At 32.2% G+C, this 21,491-nt stretch overlaps 1 protein-coding gene across 2 annotated transcripts; it reads right to left on the bottom strand.

The window, feature by feature from the left end:
- Window positions 1-257: 257 nt before the first annotated feature.
- Window positions 258-20,870, bottom strand: LOC134697408 (PCNA-interacting partner-like). Of its 2 annotated transcripts, none has more exons than XM_063559673.1 (12): window positions 20,661-20,870; window positions 15,663-15,772; window positions 13,129-13,304; window positions 11,911-12,192; window positions 11,210-11,383; window positions 9,741-9,905; window positions 9,266-9,420; window positions 8,324-8,489; window positions 2,427-2,599; window positions 2,089-2,176; window positions 1,466-1,590; window positions 258-1,058 (listed from the first exon to the last, which is right to left on the bottom strand). In XM_063559673.1, exons 2-12 carry the CDS (start codon window positions 15,769-15,771, stop codon window positions 707-709), a joined length of 1,965 nt encoding a protein of 654 aa, XP_063415743.1. In that variant the 5' UTR covers window position 15,772; window positions 20,661-20,870; the 3' UTR covers window positions 258-706. The 2 variants fall into 2 exon arrangements, with proteins under 2 accessions (XP_063415743.1, XP_063415751.1); XM_063559681.1 differs by having other exon boundaries at window positions 20,687-20,841.
- Between the last annotated feature and the right edge of the window lie 621 nt (window positions 20,871-21,491).

The raw sequence follows: 21,491 nt of genomic DNA, 5'->3' as shown, positions 1-21,491 counted from the left end.
AAACTTAAAAAACACACAAAAGAAAGAAAAACAATGAAGACAAATATTCATAGTTCTGTGGTCACATATTTGATAATAAATTACAGTTTAATAAATTTCATGATATCACAAACAGTTTTAGAAGTTCAGTAATTTAACTTCATCTTTAAGAACAGTAGCCTCACATGATAAGTTAAATAAAAAGCCGGTTTTATTGAAGAAATTTAAAAATAATGATAATTAAAATATATGAAGATTTTTAAAACAGGGCTCAGATCTTTGGTTTGTGTTTTCATCATTATGTTCTTTAAATATTGTTTCATGAAGAATGACTAGGAGGATTTTATTTCATAGAGACAGTGACCTCTAAAAATAATGACATAGAAGAAGTCTTTGTGGAAGTTGTATCTAGATAAAAAGAAACAAACAAATGGTAAAAAATAAAAAGCCAGTCTGAACATTAAAAAAAAATATATTGAAATAAAAAAACAACAACATATTTTAAAAACCTTTAAATTCAGTGGTGACATAGCTGGTATGATTATTCATCTTTATTAAAACATACACACACACTAACCATGATACTTTCAAACAGACTAGTTACCCTATATATGATTTAATATCAAATTTATAATGAATAAATATGTAATATAAATTGCATGACTCTAAAATCATTCAACTACAATATTAGTAATTCTATAATAAATTATGAACTTCACTGGAATGATTACACACGGAAAAATGTAGACAGCTGTTGTTGACCTTTCACCTGAGGTAGTAACTTTCTTCGACAAGACTTTGTTTCTGTTTTGGACTTTTTCTTTGGTGGAGCATTTGATTCAGTGTTTTTACGTTTCTTTCCCCCTTTCTCTACATTCCCCTTCGTTTCATCTGATGTCTGACTTGAAAGTTCAATTGTTAGTTGACTAGATACCACATCTACAGACTTGGGTTTACATGTTTCACCAAAAGTCTTTGTAATTTGTATTTTCTGTATATTTTCCTGATCACGTATCGATTCTAAAATCTTCTTTGCTAAACCTGCCTTAGATGCAGAAGCAGGATGAGCCAAAGTTTTACTGAAAAATATCAGAGATTTTGATTAACTATGTGTAAACAGATTTATATTTTAGCTTATTGCTAAGATAAAACAGTTGACTTTTCTTAGTTTCTTTAACTTCTGTTGCTTTATCAATTATCTTAATTCTCAACAATATTAACAACTGTTTGATTATTGGTAGATAATTTACTCATTTCTTTTAACCATATTTCTATATTTTTAATTTTGTATAAGCAATTTACATTTTGTTTAATGCCCTGCTAATGCCTGCTTGGACTAACATTTCCATGTTTAGTGAACCATGAAATTTGGGTCAAAACACTAATTCATATTATGTGTCAAACAGTTACTTCATAAAGATAATGCTTGATGTGAATCACAACTACCCTATACAAATGTGTTGTGTATATAAGTGAAATTAAATACCTGGGCAGGACTACAACTGGACTATTTGTTTGACAGATATCATCTTTGTTAGGGAGACCTACATGATGAGCCGGTAAAGCCCAGTCATAGGAGGCTTGGTATGATTGAGTTATCTCCAAAGAAACCTGAAGTCAAAACATAAATTAACTATTATGCAGACAAAATAAGAAAAACTTTGCAATAGTAACTACACACCTTTTTCAGTAAAATCTTCATTTTCTAATGTCAACAGATTCTTATAGTCTGTTGGGTTTCAAACTCCACCAATTTCTAGATGGGGTTTAATTTGATAAAAATGCTGTTTCAAAGTTAAGAATGCTCAAAGTTGTCTAGTCTATCATATCATTATAAAAATTCATAAAGAGTTTTGATGCGACTGATGTCTCACCTGCAATAGCTGCTCTTAGCCTAACATTGTAAATTTAATGATGTCTAGTCAAAAGAATTGTTAAAGGTCCAGATGCTATTGTAGCTGACTATGCTGTATGGGTTTTGATTATGTTAAAGGCAGCAGTGTCTTATAGTTTTAAATTGTTTTGTCATTTAGTCTCTAGTGGAGAGTTGTCTTCTTGGCAATCATACAGGATCTTCTTAATTTTATATACACAATACTGTATACATACCCCAGATTGTCTTTTCACTAATCTTTCTGAGAGTGATAAACTGAGGTCTGAATTCTCTTCATCATCATCACAATTTTCATCGGGAGATCTGTCAATAAATTCAAAATCATCATTTATTTTCTCAATATTTAATATATCCATATATATGAGCTTAATCTTGTTAAAGTACCAGCTTTTATTCCAATCTGGAGGCCAAAGAACAGATAGCAGCTTCCTGTTAATCGTACTTCTTAAACAATTCCAAGAAAAATGCAACTGCCCACTTTCAATAAATTCATTTCAGTATCTCAAATCCATACCCCCTTAATTTTGGAACAGCCCTAAAATAGTTTACACACCTGAATTGTGATAACAGTGAAGGGAATCTAATTGGTGTCTTCTGACTGGAGAAACCGTCACATAAATAATCAATGGATTGAGACTGGTCCTGTTGTGTCAGTATTTTATCTGTGATGTAACGTAAAGCTGTCAATGTTTTCCTTCCCAACAGACTTCCTCCATTACTGACAGACTGAAAATAATAAAGAAATATTCTGTTATGTAACAATGTCTACTCTCCTAAACTTACTGACAGACTGGAAATAATAAAGAAATATTCTGTAGTGTAACAATGTCTACTCTCCTAAACTTACTGACAGACTGGAAATAATAAAGAAATATTCTGTAATGTAACAATGTCTACTCTCCTAAACTTACTGACAGACTGGAAATAATAAAGAAATATTCTGTAATGTAACAATGTCTACTCTCCTAAACTTACTGACAGACTGAAAATAATAAAGAAATATTCTGTAATGTAACAATGTCTACTCTCCTAAACTTACTGACAGACTGGAAATAATAAAGAAATATTCTGTAATGTAACAATGTCTACTCTCCTAAACTTACTGACAGACTGGAAATAATAAAGAAATATTCTGTAATGTAACAATGTCTACTCTCCTAAACTTACTGACAGACTGGAAATAATAAAGAAATATTCTGTAATGTAACAATGTCTACTCTCCTAAACTTACTGACAGACTGGAAATAATAAAGAAATATTCTGTAATGTAACAATGTCTACTCTCCTAAACTTACTGACAGACTGGAAATAATAAAGAAATATTATGTAGTGTAACAATGTCTACTCTCCTAAACTTACTGACAGACTGAAAATAATAAAGAAATATTCTGTAGTGTAACAATGTCTACTCTCCTAAACTTACTGACAGACTGGAAATAACAAAGAAATATTCTGTAGTGTAACAATGTCTACTCTCCTAAACCTACTGACAGACTGAAAATAATAAAGAAATATTCTGTAATGTAACAATGTCTACTCTCCTAAACTTACTGACAGACTGAAAATAATAAAGAAATATTCTGTAATGTAACAATGCCTACTCTCCTAAACTTACTGACAGACTGAAAATAATAAAGAAATATTCTGTAGTGTAACAATGTCTACTCTCCTAAACTTACTGACAGACTGAAAATAATAAAGAAATATTCTGTAGTGTAACAATGTCTACTCTCCTAAACTTACTGACAGACTGGAAATAATAAAGAAATATTCTGTAATGTAACAATGTCTACTCTCCTAAACTTACTGACAGACTGGAAATAATAAAGAAATATTCTGTAATGTAACAATGTCTACTCTCCTAAACTTACTGACAGACTGGAAATAATAAAGAAAGATTCTGTAATGTAACAATGTCTACTCTCCTAAACTTACTGACAGACTGGAAATAATAAAGAAATATTCTGTAATGTAACAATGTCTACTCTCCTAAACTTACTGACAGACTGGAAATAATAAAGAAATATTCTGTAATGTAACAATGTCTACTCTCCTAAACTTACTGACAGACTGGAAATAATAAAGAAATATTCTGTAAGGTAACAATGTCTACTCTCCTAAACTTACTGACAGACTGGAAATAATAAAGAAATATTCTGTAATGTAACAATGTCTACTCTCCTAAACTTACTGACAGACTAAAAATAACAAAGAAATATTCTGTAGTGTAACAATGTCTACTCTCCTAAACCTACTGACAGACTGAAAATAATAAAGAAATATTCTGTAATGTAACAATGTCTACTCTCCTAAACTTACTGACAGACTGGAAATAATAAAGAAATATTCTGTAATGTAACAATGTCTACTCTCCTAAACTTACTGACAGACTGGAAATAATAAAGAAATATTCTGTAATGTAACAATTTCTACTCTCCTAAACTTACTGACAGACTGAAAATAATAAAGAAATATTCTGTAATGTAACAATGTCTACTCTCCTAAACTTACTGACAGTCTGGAAATAATAAAGAAATATTCTGTAATGTAACAATGTCTACTCTCCTAAACTTACTGACAGACTGGAAATAATAAAGAAATATTCTGTAATGTAACAATGTCTACTCTCCTAAACTTACTGACAGACTGGAAATAATAAAGAAATATTCTGTAATGTAACAATGTCTACTCTCCTAAACTTACTGACAGACTGGAAATAATAAAGAAATATTCTGTAGTGTAACAATGTCTACTCTCCTAAACTTACTGACAGACTGAAAATAATAAAGAAATATTCTGTAGTGTAACAATGTATACTCTCCTAAACTTACTGACAGACTGAAAATATTAAAGAAATATTCTGTAATGTAACAATGTCTACTCTCCTAAACTAACTGACAGACTGGAAATAATAAAGAAATATTCTATAATGTAACAATGTCTACTCTCCTAAACTTACTGACAGACTGGAAATAATAAAGAAATATTCTGTAATGTAACAATGTCTACTCTCCTAAACTTACTGACAGACTGGAAATAATAAAGAAATATTCTGTAATGTAACAATGTCTACTCTCCTAAACTTACTGACAGACTGGAAATAATAAAGAAATATTCTGTAATGTAACAATGTCTACTCTCCTAAACTTACTGACAGACTGGAAATAATAAAGAAATATTCTGTAACGTAACAATAGATATAGGAAGATGTGGTGTGAGTGCCAATGAGACAACTCTCCATCCAAATAACAATTTAAAAATTAAACCATTATAGGTTAAAGTACGGCCTTCAACACGGAGCCTTGGCTCACACCGAACAACAAGCTATAAAGGGCCCCAAAATTACTAGTGTAAAACCATTCAAACGGGAAAACCAACGGTCTAATCTATATAAACAAAACGAGAAACGAGAAACACGTATATATTACATAAACAAACGACAACTACTGTACATCAGATTCCTGACTTAGGACAGGTGCAAACATTTGCAGCGGGATTAAACGTTTTAATGGGCCCAAACCTTCTCCCTTTTTCTGAAACAATAGCATAACATCACAACATATAAAAACATACGATAAAATATCAATTGGCAGACTTAACTCAATCAAAAAACGTATGATTACACAAAGAACGAATAAATTTGATCTGCGATATCTGAATACAAATGCACAGTTAATTAAATATTAGAGACAAACAGTCATGACCAAAAGGCTATCAAACAAATTCAAACACACTGAGAAATATTTAACCAATCAATGTTCACTTTAGAAAAAAACCGTTTTTTTATAATCTTGAAGTTTATACAAATGTTGTAAGAATAAGTGAAAAATTGAAGATATTACAAATAATCAAAGCTGGTATACAGCCAAGATCCATATAAATAAAAAATGACAAAAAAGCATTATAAACAGTATCAACAGGTCGAATTAACAAGAAAATACGATTTGAGAGTACTCGCAGTTACTGACAGCTAGTTAAAAGCCAAAACCAATTAATAGTAAAAAATCATGCATCAGAGACTACTCTCCTAAACTTACTGACAGACTGGAAATAATAAAGAAATATTCTGTAATGTAACAATGTCTACTCTCCTAAACTTACTGACAGACTGGAAATAATAAAGAAATATTCTGTAATGTAACAATGTCTACTCTCCTAAACTTACTGACAGACTGGAAATAATAAAGAAATATTCTGTAGTGTAACAATGTCTACTCTCCTAAACTTACTGACAGACTGGAAATAATAAAGAAATATTCTGTAATGTAACAATGTCTACTCTCCTAAACTTACTGACAGACTGGAAATAATAAAGAAATATTCTGTAATGTTACAATGTCTACTCTCCTAAACTTACTGACAGACTGGAAATAATAAAGAAATATTCTGTAATGTAACAATGTCTACTCTCCTAAACTTACTGACAGACTGGAAATAATAAAGAAATATTCTGTAATGTAACAATGTCTACTCTCCTAAACTTACTGACAGACTGAAAATAATAAAGAAATATTCTGTAATGTAACAATGTCTACTCTCCTAAACTTACTGACAGTCTGGAAATAATAAAGAAATATTCTGTAATGTAACAATGTCTACTCTCCTAAACTTACTGACAGACTGGAAATAATAAAGAAATATTCTGTAATGTAACAATGTCTACTCTCCTAAACTTACTGACAGACTGGAAATAATAAAGAAATATTCTGTAATGTAACAATGTCTACTCTCCTAAACTTACTGACAGACTGGAAATAATAAAGAAATATTCTGTAGTGTAACAATGTCTACTCTCCTAAACTTACTGACAGACTGAAAATAATAAAGAAATATTCTGTAGTGTAACAATGTATACTCTCCTAAACTTACTGACAGACTGAAAATATTAAAGAAATATTCTGTAATGTAACAATGTCTACTCTCCTAAACTAACTGACAGACTGGAAATAATAAAGAAATATTCTATAATGTAACAATGTCTACTCTCCTAAACTTACTGACAGACTGGAAATAATAAAGAAATATTCTGTAATGTAACAATGTCTACTCTCCTAAACTTACTGACAGACTGGAAATAATAAAGAAATATTCTGTAATGTAACAATGTCTACTCTCCTAAACTTACTGACAGACTGGAAATAATAAAGAAATATTCTGTAATGTAACAATGTCTACTCTCCTAAACTTACTGACAGACTGGAAATAATAAAGAAATATTCTGTAACGTAACAATGTCTACTCTCCTAAACTTACTGACAGACTGGAAATAATAAAGAAATATTCTGTAATGTAACAATGTCTACTCTCCTAAACTTACTGACAGACTGGAAATAATAAAGAAATATTCTGTAATGTAACAATGTCTACTCTCCTAAACTTACTGACAGACTGGAAATAATAAAGAAATATTCTGTAGTGTAACAATGTCTACTCTCCTAAACTTACTGACAGACTGGAAATAATAAAGAAATATTCTGTAATGTAACAATGTCTACTCTCCTAAACTTACTGACAGACTGGAAATAATAAAGAAATATTCTTTAATGTAACAATGTCTACTCTCCTAAACTTACTGACAGACTGGAAATAATAAAGAAATATTCTGTAATGTTACAATGTCTACTCTCCTAAACTTACTGACAGACTGGAAATAATAAAGAAATATTCTGTAATGTAACAATGTCTACTCTCCTAAACTTACTGACAGACTGGAAATAATAAAGAAATATTCTGTAATGTAACAATGTCTACTCTCCTAAACTTACTGACAGACTGGAAATAATAAAGAAATATTCTGTAATGTAACAATGTCTACTCTCCTAAACTTACTGACAGATTGAAGATGGAACTGATTTCACCTGGTACATAAATCATTTTCCTCAATTAGTCAAACAACACCATTTACTACAATTGGCTGGGTAAGCAGTATTTCATTATGTTCAATATAATTTCTGGTTGGTTAAGCTGGTTACAAAATATCTACTTCAAGTGCTGCACTGGTATTCTTAAGTATTTTACTATTTGATATAGGGAGTTTGAAACATCAAGATGAAATTTAGTTTTTGCCCTTTATTGCTTGCTGTTAAAATTGTACACAAGATATGTTAGCAATGGTGATTTTGATTGTCTTATAATTCAGATTTATAGAATGACAACATGCTTTAATATATTATAATTATTTCTTTCAAAGGAAAGGGTGTTTCTCAATGGTCAACTTGCTTGAGATGAGACAAGAAACATGAGTGTGAAAGACCATTGATAATCTGTTAATAGCTGTTTTCCTAGGCAAAGTCAATGATGTCCAAACATGAAAATATACATTCTCTTTTTACTCAACTGAGAAAAACCAATATGATAATCATGTGAACAGCATTAAATGATAATTGTTTCATTAATGCTCACTCTAATTTAGTACATGTTCTGGTCTGTGGTTATATTGTGAATTCTTACTTTATCTGGACTAGACATCTTGTTCCTCTCGGTCTGGTCAATAACCAGTTTAATCTGCTCCTGTAATCTATCACTGACCGTCTCTATACTACTCTGTCTTAACTTGGTATCTGTTGATCTCAGCAGTTCTTTCTTTATGATATTAACTACTTTACGACAAGCTGACCTGTAATGTTAAATGAGTTTAAAAGAAAAATAAATTTACTCTTAAAGAAATGTAACAATCAACATGAACAACCAGAACATAGCAATCAAAGGGTATAAATGGGGCTTCCCTGTTTTCTATATTCTTATTATGAGATTGAAATAAAATATCAAAAAGTTAACTTTGGCAGATGGCATCTCAGAATGATGTTGAGCTACCATAGCTTTCATAGAAAACATTTTCGTTTACATCTAGACTAAATGAGAAAAATTGCTTGTAATTTTATGAAAAATTCTATATAAAAAATAAAAATTAAAATCACAAAAATACTGAACTCAGAGGAAAATCAATTTGGAAAGTCCATAATCACATGGCAAAATCAAAAAACAAAACGCATCAAAAACGAATGGATAAGAACTGTCATATTCCTGACTTGGTACAGGCATTTTCAAATGTAGAAAATGGTGGATTAAACCTGGTTCTATAGCGCTAACCCTCTCACTTTAATAACAGTCTCATCAAATTCCATTACATTTACATGATGCGTTAAATAAACAGTCACAATCAATAAAATAGTCAAAATATGGGAACATCAGTCATCATCGTATAACAATTTAACAGGACACAACAACATCTACTATCTACGAACACATGGATTGATTTGAGTGTCTGACGTCAGAAAAATTATATACGTCACATAAATTTGTTATATATGTGTTAACTCATTTTTCAAACTTTAAAGTACATTTCTCAAAAACTTTGACATGTCCTTTCCTAAATTAAACATTATCACTAACCTTGTGTTTGATTCCTCTTCAATAACATTCTGTAACCTATGCATCAGATCAACAAATTCTCCCAACCCTTTAACAAACTGTAACAATGGATGACTAGGGTCAGGGGCATATCCTTTACCTCCTAATCTTATCTTCAATATGTATGATACAGCCGTCTACAAAATTCAATCACATATATATGTATATAAGTCACAACTGGTAAAATTACTATTATTATATTAACATATTTAAAACACAACATGTTATTCATGTTACATATTAAAAGATGTGGCACTGTGTAAGAACGTTAAAAAGTGGGAATAACATCTAGATAAATATACCATCATGGGGTTCTGAGGAAATGATTTAAGGTACTATGCTTTAGGTATAAATAATAAGCTCCAAATAATCAAAATAAATCATTGATGACATAATATTTGTTGCCTCAAATTGTGTTTGAGGTCAGAAATATATAATTACATTGAAGTTGACATACCTGATACATTGTCATATTTTTCGTCTTTGCCTCTCGTTTAAGCTCTGTAAATGCTTCATGTGTAAGTTCTCTGTTAGGGACATTGAGGACTCGAGCTAGAGCTAACTCAGATCTAGTGTTCACCAATAATTCTAAATAAGACTGGAGAACCATCTTCACGTAGGACTGGAAATAGAAATACATAAATATAATATTAAACAAAACTTCATTCATTCTTTCTCCCTTAATTTGTTGTATCTCACATCCAGACTGCTGAGACAGTGAGTGCTGAGACAGGTGATAAAAATTAGAATAGGGAGTAAAATTTACAACATGATAACTCTGATTATCTTCCCTTTAGCATTGATTCCTTTATTGAAATTGTCATGCAGTGATCTACAAATAATGTTCATGTTTATGTTATGTTTCATCAATGTTCTACAAATAATGTTCATGTTTATGTTATGTTTCATCAATGTTCTACAAATAATGTTCATGTTTATGTTATGTTTCATCAATGTCTGTGCAGCCTTTTAAGAGTTGATGCACTTGCCACAGATAATGACTGCATACAATAAAATTTAAGTAAGTAAGTTGGCTTATCTCCCCTTGATATGTAGGACTTATGGATTATATTCTATCATGCACATCCTCAGGTTATGCTTTACCATTGAATATTTATAGTTATTACAAACTTTTAACTTCTGAATATTTTTAACAGATTATCTACTCTTTGGTAGGATGTTTTGGAACACAGTCTTAAAGATAAAAGAAGTAAAATCTTGCTAAAAATAGGTGTAATTGTGGGGAGAAATGACATATTACCCTATGATTTTGTCTTGTATAGGAAACATAAATTTTTATAGTTTGTTCATATGTTGTACTGTTATACCACTGTCCCAGGTTAGGAGGAGGGTTGGGATCCAGCTGATATGTTAAACCCCGCCACATTATTTATGTATGTGCCTGTCCCAAGTCAGGAGCCTGTAATTCAGTGGTTGTCGTTTGTTTATGTGTTACATATTTGTTTTTCGTTCATTTTTTTACATAAATAAGGCCGTTGTTTTTCAGGTTTGAATTGTTTTACACTGTCTTATTGGAACCTTGCATAGCTGACTATGCGGTATGGGCTTTGGACATTATTTAATGCTGTACGGTGACCTATAGTAGTTAATGTCTGTGTCATTTTGGTCTTTTGTGGATAGTTGTCTCATTGGCGATCATACCACATCTTCTTTTTATAAAACTTTTATTTTTACCAAGTTGCAGAATATAACCATACTAGATTTTATTAGAAAAAATTATGACATTTTTATATATATTATTAGATAAATTCAATGCAAATATCCAGTAATTATAGAAATGATCCATGAAACAAGAGATAAAGTATCCCTCATACCAATGATTCTTCTCACTGATTTTACTCACAGAGTAAAAATTTGATAAACACTTCACTCCAGTTTATTAAGCGGTTTTAAGCAGTATATTACCTCTGTTATAGAAAGATTTTTACTGGCAATGAATTCCTGAGTGGAATTGAGTTGTATCTCATCTAATGATGTTGGCACAGACAGAACTTGTATATTACTGTTATTTTCTAAAGATGTCTCCATTGTTATTTTATTTATAGTTCTCCCATTGCACAAAAACTTCAGCATATATTTCTGAAATAGAGTAAGTTAAATATTATATCATTTATTCTTTGAGTTCATTAAACCAATTCACTACATGACAAATACATATCATATTTCAATTTTCTACAAAATAATCAGTCCATGAACTACAACTGTACTGGTAGTTTGTAGACTAGTGCTAGACAAACTTAGTATTGCTATTTAGAACTAGTATAAATTTAATTTGTTTATTTATTCATGAAAGGAGATAAAGATAAAACGCTTCAAATTGTATATGTAGGCATTTAATAGCTTAATACACAAGACCATAAGTTTTGCTGATTGTTGAGGCTGTACAGTGGCCACTGAATGAAAGTACTCTAATGTAAAAAGCATCAGATATGCTATAGAAACATAATTTATTTTACAATATAACTATTACTGATAGCTATTAATAAGAAGATGTGGTATGAGTGCCAATGAGACAATTCTCCATCTAGAAATTATGCAATCATACACTCATATAGACACATCATGTATATTAGGCCATATTCATTACAATTTAGACTAAACTGTACCTGTATTTGATGTGATGGAAGACCCAACACAATAATATCTGTAGACTGGAGATCGTTTTTGAGGTTTTCATTCTTGTCTAACCCAGTAACTAACAGCTGTAATATATCACACATATCTACTTGATTACAGTTGCTAAGGAACTGTGTATAGTCCTGTTTTAGCCAATCATCCACTGTCTGTGTTAACTTTATATCGGGTGTACATGTTGATAGTTTCTGTTTGATCAGGGTATTACACTGGTGTATAGCTGTACTAGATTCTACGTCATAGTCACCAATATCCTGAAAATAAATTAAAATTTTGATCAATAATCATAATTCTGTGCAGTTCAGTAAATTGTTACCATGTGTAACCCCATTACTGATATTTCAACATATACACAAAATTTATGTATCTCAAACTCACTGTTTTGATTAATAGTGATGTGATGTATGAATGTGTATTGCCATGTTTTATGAACATGTAGTAAAAAAAAATGATTTTGCAACATGCATTTTTATTAACAACATATACAGTAAAAAAAGAGATTTGTGAACTTGTGATACACACAGAAACATAGACAAAAAAAATGAGCAGTGCCTTTTCCTATCATAAAAAGTGCCCTGCCCTCCACTTGCTCCCTGCCCCTTTTGTTGTTGAATTTTTAGAATGATTTGAGCTACATGTGATACATAGGATTATTTGCTTTAGTTGATTGACAGTGCTCCAGCTAGAAAAACATGTAAAATCATATTTCCAAGGTGTTCTAAACATTAATCATACCTAAACTATGTGTATGCATATCCAAAATACATGGACAATAAAATGTAACATTTGTATGTCTTGTCCTGGTAGGGCCTTCCTAACTTTTTCTAATTACTGATAAATGTACTGTAAAATAATCTGATGTACAGTAGTTGTTGTTTGTTTATGTTATATATACGTGCTTCTTGTTTCTCCTTTTGTTTATATAGATTAGACCGTTGGTTTTCCCGTTTGAATGGTTTTACACTGGTAATTTTGGGGCCCTTTATAGCTTGTTGTTTGGTGTGAGCCAAGGCTCCGTGTTGAAGGCTGTACACTAACCTATAATGGTTTACTTTTTAAATTGTTACTTGGATGGAGAGTTTTCTCATTGGCACTCACACCACATCTTCCTATATCTATGTATATTGATAAACTATTTACATTTTTTGTAAAATATTATGTGATATTTAAGTCTTGAATAATTTTCCAACCTGTTTATTTTTCTCTGCCAAACAGAGCTGTACAGCCACCATCTGATCCATGGATGACAATAAGGTTACTCGTTCATTCTTTAGGATCCCATGTTTACGACACAAAGTCATTACAAACTCTGTTAAGGTGTAATGTTGCTCATCTTTTATTGTATCACAGCATATAATCACAGGTTCTGTAATCAATAAATACAAATAAACACATACAATGTCAGACATCAAAAGTGATTAAGCTAGTTTTATTTTACTTCTTGTAAACAGTTCAAATTTACCTTAAATACATGCACATATAAAAAAGAAGATGTTGCATGATTGCCAATGAGACAACTATCCACAAAAGACTAAAATGACACAAACATTAACAATTATAGGTCACCGTACGGCCTTCAACAATTAGCAAAGCCCATACCGCATATAGTCAGCTATTAAAGGCCCTGATAAGACAATGTAAAACAATTAACATGCATGTTAATAAATATTGTACAAAATTAATTGCACATGTAGAACTTTCTAGTATTAACATTTGGTAATATCTAGCAGATTTCTGTTTTATAGCCAATTTCCCTAGGAATTATAAGCATTTTATATTAAAATAAAATATAATGTTTCTGGTTTTTTAACTAAAGAAAATATATAAACATAATAATTGCTCAACATTCACATAAATGAAAACACAGACTGTCACAGTTAAATGTTTTCTGATCAGACATTCAAAATAATGATCAGATTATTACTTTACAGGATTTTGCATTCCAAGCATGCCTTGTCCCTTACAGAATATTACCTTTAGAACATGTCTTGTCCCATATAGAATATTACCTTTAGAACATGTCTCCTCCCATAATGAATATTACCTTTAGAACATATCTTGTCCCATACAGAATATTACCTATAGAACATGTCTTGTCCCTGACAGAATATTACCTAGAGAACATGTCTCCTCCCTTACATATCATTTACCTTTAGAACATGTCTTGTCCCTGACAGAATATTACCTTTAGAACATGTCTCGTCCCTTACAGAATATTACCTTTAGAACATGTCTCGTCCCTTACAGAATATTACCTTTAGAACATGTCTCGTCCCTTACAGAATATTACCTAGAGAACATGTCTCATCCCTTACAGAATATTACCTTTAGAACATGTCTCGTCCCTTACAGAATATTACCTTTAGAACATGTCTCGTCCCTTACAGAATATTACCTATAGAACATGTCTTGTCCCATACAGAATATTACCTTTAGAACATGTCTCGTCCCTTACAGAATATTACCTTTAGAACATGTCTTGTCCCTGACAGAATATTACCTTTATGTCTGGTCCCATACAGAATATTACCTTTAGTACATGTCTCGTCCCATACAGAATATTACCTTTAGAAAATGTCTCCTCCCATACAGAATATTACCTTTAGAACATGTCTCGTCCCATACAGAATATTACCTTTAGAACATGTCTCGTCCCTGACAGAATATTACCTTTAGAAAATGTCTCCTCCCATACAGAATATTACCTTTAGAACATGTCTCGTCCCATACAGAATATTACCTTTAGAACATGTCTCATCCCTTACAGAATATTACCTTTAGAACATGTCTCATCCCTTACAGAATATTACCTTTAGTACATGTCTCATCCCTTACAGAATATTACCTTTAGAACATGTCTCGTCCCATACAGAATATTACCTTTAGAACATGTCTCGTCCCTTACAGAATATTACCTTTAGAACATGTCTCGTCCTGTACATATCATTTACCTTTAGAACATGTCTCGTCCCATACAGAATATTACCTTTAGAACATGTCTCGTCCCTGACAGAATATTACCTTTAGAAAATGTCTCCTCCCATACAGAATATTACCTAGAGAACATGTCTCGTCCCATACAGAATATTACCTTTAGAACATGTCTCATCCCTTACAGAATATTACCTTTAGAACATGTCTCGTCCCTTACAGAATATTACCTTTAGTACATGTCTCATCCCTTACAGAATATTACCTTTAGAACATGTCTCGTCCCATACAGAATATTACCTTTAGAACATGTCTCGTCCCTTACAGAATATTACCTTTAGAACATGTCTCGTCCTGTACATATCATTTACCTTTAGAACATGTCTCGTCCCATACAGAATATTACCTTTAGAACATGTCTCGTCCCTTACAGAATATTACCTTTAGAAAATGTCTCCTCCCATACAGAATATTACCTAGAGAACATGTCTCATCCCTTACAGAATATTACCTTTAGAACATGTCTCATCCCTTACAGAATATTACCTTTAGAACATGTCTCGTCCCTTACAGAATATTACCTTTAGAACATGTCTCATCCCATACAGAATATTACCTTTAGAACATGTCTCGTCCCATACAGAATATTACCTTTAGAAAATGTCTCCTCCCATACAGAATATTACCTTTAGAACATGTTTCGTCCCTTACATATTATTTACCTTTTGAACATGTCTCGTCCTGTACATATCATTTACCTTTAGAACATGTCTTGTCCCTGACAGAATATTACCTTTAGAGCATGTCTCGTCCCTTACATAGTTCAATATAGCATTATAACTATCTTTAGTCACCTCTGTTCTATCACAGTCTGGTACAATGTAAACATTGGGTTGTCTCATCCTGAAAACAGACAATAAACAAATGGTGAAAGAGTCAATTGTAGGGATTTCTATATGTATTCAGCTCTATCCCATTAGTGTTGTACACTATAAACTAGCTGCGGTATCGTAGCTCTTTAGGTCCTTTTGAAATTTTTTGACTATTTGCGGAAAAAATTTCAAAAGGACCTAAAGAGCTACGATACCGCAGCTAACTATAAACATGATAAACACAGGTTGTCTCATCCTGAAATCAGACACTTAACAAATTGTTAGGTACATGTAGTTAATTTCATATACATTGTACATTCATGAAATTGTATTTATCCATTTGTTTTCAGCTCTGCCCAATCAGTCTGGTACAATAAAAATACAGTAAGTGCACATGCAGTGGGTTCAGGCATGAATTCTTCTGTACAAAATCAAAAACCATTTTGCATGTTTTGTAACCATATACGTTGTACATTTTTTGTACATGTACAAATAAATGTACCAGTAACCAGACAGATTTACTAACATACAATATACATGTACACTAATATTTTTTTGGCCCTTTATAGCTTGCTGTTTGGTGTGAGCCAAGGCGGTTCACCAAGGCTCTGGATTGAATACTGTACTTTGATCTATCAGCATGATAATGCCTAAATGGTTTACTTTTACAAATTGTGACATGGATTGAGAGTTGTCTCATGCCACTCATACATGTACCACATCTTCTGATATCTATATACTCTTGGCTATTTCAAAGAACAGATTCCAATATTTGTTAGATAAATGTTTTATAAACCTACACTGCACACTTGCATTATAACATATGGTTTCAACCTACTTGTATATATGTATGGTACAAAAACAAAAGAAAAAACTAAGAAATATGTACTATTTTTTCTACTTTCATTTTTTTCAGAAACATAAAATTGAGAATGGAAATGGGGAATGTGTCAAAGAGACAACAACCCGACCAAATAAAAAAAAAACAACAGCAGAAGGTCACCAACAGGTCTTCAATGTAGCGAGAAATTTCCGCACCCGGAGGCGTCCTTCGGCTGGCCCCTAAACAAATATATACTAGTTCAGTGATAATGAATGCCATACTAATTTCCAAATTGTACACAAGAAACTAAAATTAAAATAATACAAGACTAACAAAGGCCAGAGGCTCCTGACTTGGGACAGACTCAAAAATGCGGTGGGGTTAAACATGTTTGTGAGATCTCAACCCTCCCCCTATACCTCTAACCAATGTAGAAAAGTAAACGCATAACAATACGCATAACATACATGACCTACATGTACATGTATATGCATGATATGGCACTTTTAGAAGTTAACCATTGTGTACATTTTATCACACAAATTAAAATAAATAATAATAAGTGTTATTCCATATTGGTATTACATGTATTATATTACATGTATTAGTAGCTATATATAGGTTTCTCTATATGAATTGAATTTTGAATAAAAAAGCTTATTCACCTGAGAAAGTGTTATTCACCGTGCTAAACGTCACTCAGTTTTACATGCAACGTTATGGTTAAAAGTTTTATGTCAAATTTGTTTTGGTATACAATGTACTATTCATTAAATGCATATTCTTCTCTCAGAATATGGAATAAAACCATTACTGTCTTTTGTTTCGGTAAATATGGGATTTAAATGACTTTTGAAAAACTGATATTCACATCGGCCGTCGGCCTAAGTGAATATCATTTTTTCAAAAGTCAATAAAACCGCATATTTACCCCACGAAAAGACAGTAATTTTGTGTATTATCTCCAATTATTTCCTCATCGACTTTTGAAGGAAGAAGAGGAAAAATACTACAATTATTTAAATTCATTTAAAAATAATTTAATTTTGGATGTAACGCGTCTTCTGCTTGGCTTTGTTATCAGTCCATAGACATAATTTAGTCATGTGACCATGACGTCATGAATGTTTTTTCATGGTTTTCTACGGTTTAAAATGGAATTTAGAATGAAATTATGTTTTCTACGGTTTAAAATGGAATTTAGAATGAAATTATAAGAAAGGACTGTAATATTTTTTCTGTTTATTCGAAATAACATAAAAAATGTGGTGCACACTGTTAAATAAGCAGCTAAACACATATCACCATGTAAAAAATGTATCACCATATCTGACCATACTTTACCGGAAATCTTTGCACACTGGAATTATCCCTGACGACTGGCAAGCTGCCAACATTGTCCCAGTCTTCAAAAAAGGGGGAAAACACAAAGCTTCCAAATATCAACCAGGACCATTGACTTCGATCTGTTGCAAACTATTGGAACATATTGTTCACAGCACCATCATGGATCACTTTGACAGCCACCAGATTCTTTGTGACCATCAACACAAAAGATCTGGTGAAACACAACTCCAGATATAACATGTATAACTAGACGAAATTGGCAAGAATTTAGACCACTTGAGGAAAACAGACAGACATCATCCTGCTTGATTTCTCCAAAGCTTTTGACAAAGTGCCCCACAAGACAGTCAGGGATATAACTCTATAGGGTTATTACAGGAAAATAACATACATTTGTTATTGTGGACTAAGAAATCAAAGAACTGTGATAACATACGTATGTTACATGTTTCAAAGGGACAATATACATCATATTTTAAGTTTAGTTAAAATGTAAACAAGTTCTATTGATATTACTATTGTCTTTATGTATACTTAACTATTGAAAGATGTAACAGTTCATAGTATTCTAATTTTGAATAGTACACCTATATGTTATTACAGAAAAAATATGCCTGTAATAACTAAAGGGTGTTATCACAGCTCCCCTATATCACTTCAAGGCATTTGCTCAGACATAAATCATGCTTAATTACACTGTATTATAATTTATTGTAAGAAATAATGACCAGAGCATGTAATGCGGTTCTGCGCAAGTTTCTCAGTAATTCCCTAGTGTCTTATATAATTAGTTACATTTCTTTAATAACTAAGCCTTGTTAGCACAGCTAAGTTAATTCTTTAATAGCCTTGTCTCATTTATTAACCATGGTTAATCAAAAATGTATTAATTCAATTTAAAAACTAATTATCAAGGCTATGCAGTTTCTGCGCAAAGTCTCAAGAGTTCCCTAGAGTCCACTATAAATTAAATGATTTTACAAATAACAAACATATGTTATTACAGATTTCGAAAATTTAAGGAAAAGTATCTGTAATAACACACACAAGTTATTTTCTGTAATAACACACACAAGTTATTTTCTGTAATAACACACACAAGTTATTTTCTGTAATAACCCTATAATTCCTATAGAGTTATATCTCTGACTGCAAGAGACTCCTCCAAAAAATGGACTATTATGAAATACGTTGAGTAGCACTCAAATGGATACAAGACTTCCTAAGCAAGAGAACACAATCCTTATTGTTTGAAGGGCATAAATCTGGCCCCCTAAACGTCATCTCAGGGGTGTCTTAGGGAACAGTCATATGACCCCTATTAATTCTGGCTTATATTCATGACCTGCCACAATCAACATCTTCTGAGGCAAAGTTATTTGCAGACTACTGTCTAGTTTATAGAAAAATAAAGAATGTAAAGGATAGCCAGACACTACAAGAAGACCTTAACAAACTCCATGAGTGGGAATCACGATGCCAGATGTATTTTCGAGGGGGGATTGGAGGGGTCTTGATCCCGAAATCCCGGGCTTAAAAACATGATATCCTGAAATCCCGGACTTAAAAACACGAAATCCAGAGGTCCCGAAATTCGAATAAAGAATTCCCAGATCCCGAAATCCCGAGCTTAAAAACACCCGATTCCCGTGTCCCGATAAAGGTCCTATCCCCCCTCATTTCCATCCCGAGAAGTGCTTTGTGATACGGATAACCAACAAAAGAAACCCACTGATAAGGAACTACATGGCCACACACTAGATGCAGTTGAGCATGGGAAATAACTGGGAGTCACCATAAACCATGACCTACAGTAGAAGACACATATCAACCAGATGGTAGGCAAAGCATCAAGGACACTAGGCTTTCTGAGAAGGAACCTAGGACAGTATAAACCAGAAGTCAAAGCTAATGCCTACATCACCATGGTTAGACCAACCTTTGAATATACATAACCTTGAAAAAAATCTAGAACAAGTACAGAGAACTACTACAAACCCCGAGATTCAAGGACTAGAGGAGCCCATCGCATACACCAATAGAGCACTCTGAAAGACCAATATTACAGGTACTCCTTCTTCCCAAGATCAACCAGGGAATGGAACACTCTTCCAGAAAAAGCCACAACAGCAGCTACACTAGAAGAGTTCAAGGCCAGCCTTACCATCCTCACACCTAGAACTCCTTAGATCCCAGATGTACATAGTTTTATTTGTAAATAATTTTCCTGTAAAAAGTTTCCCATTTTTATTCATTGAGGAGGTAAGGCCTGATGATTTCACGAGCAAGTCATTTATATATACCTAAGAAGGAACCTAGAGTCCGACTCTGTACTTACAGAAGAGAAGAAGAAGAAATAACCAGCTACGCATGTTATTCAGTGTGCACCAAATTTTTTATGCTATTTCTGACAGGCAATTGTTTCTGTCAATATGGGGTGTACTATCCATACCAGTACAAAAAAACACTGGTATGGATAGTAAACCCCATATGGCATATTGACAGAAACAATTCAATTGCCTGTGCTATATCTCTTCATAGACAGAAAAAAATATTAATCATTCCTTAAATAAAAAGTAAAAAGTTTAGTACAACAAAATCTCTTTTACAAAAATAAAGGTATGGCTGCAACTATATTTTTATATATACTATTATTACAAGTGGTACATAGACGAGACGACCAAGGCCGAATCAGCCAAGACCGAACTGGCTCCGTGGTCGAAGTTGTGAAACATCTTGAATTTCTAACCTGTATTATACAAAAAGTTACTGTACGTTGTGCGATGTTGTTAAGAGAATCGTCTACAACAACTGAAGTATATTTAGATGGCAACTTTCTACTGACTGACGATGATGTAAGCCTTTGTCTTTGTTTACATTTTCAAAATTAGCGCACAAAAAGTAGGCGTTGACCAATCAAATCTGCCGGAAATACGAAATACAGAATAAATATAAAAATCAACCGGTTTTGTCATGAATATTATACGTAAAACGTTAATTACTTTTCTTTGGTTTAAAATTCTTTAAGGCAGCAACCATTTGACTTTCGGGGGAGGGGGGGGCTATGGAATTTTTTTCCGGACAAACGTTGTTTTCGTCTATGGCGAAAATCAATCTAATTTTTTTTTAGCGATAAGAAACTAACAATTTTTTACCTCAGGGTCAAAAACAAATTATTTTTTTTCTCCAAAACTGGAAACAGACTTTTTTTCCCAAAAAATCCATAGCCCCCCTCTCAGAAAATCACCCCTTCAGGTAAACAGCAAAAAATGTTATCACACAGAACTTCATATAAAAATTATATAAAAAGAATAAATAATAATAACATAAGAAGAAGTATGATTTAGCCGCAATAAACCTTTTGGTCAAGTAATCTTTGACGCAAATTTCTAAATAAATAAAAAAAAACCAACATTACTTGGCAATTAATTCCTATCTTGTATCCCATTTTAATCAAATGTATTTTTTGGGATAACTCTTTTAAACTGGGGGAGCTCGAAAGTCAAATTCGCTATTTCGTGAGAAATGATGATGAAAATGTCTGTTACCTTTGCAAAATTTGTATACATACAACTAGGAC

This window comes from Mytilus trossulus, chromosome 1, assembly GCF_036588685.1.
Source record: "Mytilus trossulus isolate FHL-02 chromosome 1, PNRI_Mtr1.1.1.hap1, whole genome shotgun sequence".
NCBI lineage: Eukaryota > Metazoa > Mollusca > Bivalvia > Mytilida > Mytilidae > Mytilus > Mytilus trossulus.
The sequence above is the reverse complement of the archived record's forward strand: the minus strand, read 5'-3'. Positions and strand labels throughout refer to the sequence as shown.

What these genes read in the sequence shown, in the direction of transcription:
- LOC134697408 (XM_063559673.1), bottom strand. Translation starts at nt 15,771, where the DNA reads ATGAGACAACCCAATGTTTACATTGTACCAGACTGTGATAGAACAGAG. An exon ending in AGATGTCTAGTCCAGATAAA is followed by an intron (nt 2,600 to 8,323) that starts GTAAGAATTCAC and finishes TATTATTTTCAG; the next exon opens with TCTGTCAGTAATGGAGGAAG. An exon ending in TAGTGAAAAGACAATCTGGG is followed by an intron (nt 1,591 to 2,088) that starts GTATGTATACAG and finishes TTTTGACTTCAG; the next exon opens with GTTTCTTTGGAGATAACTCA.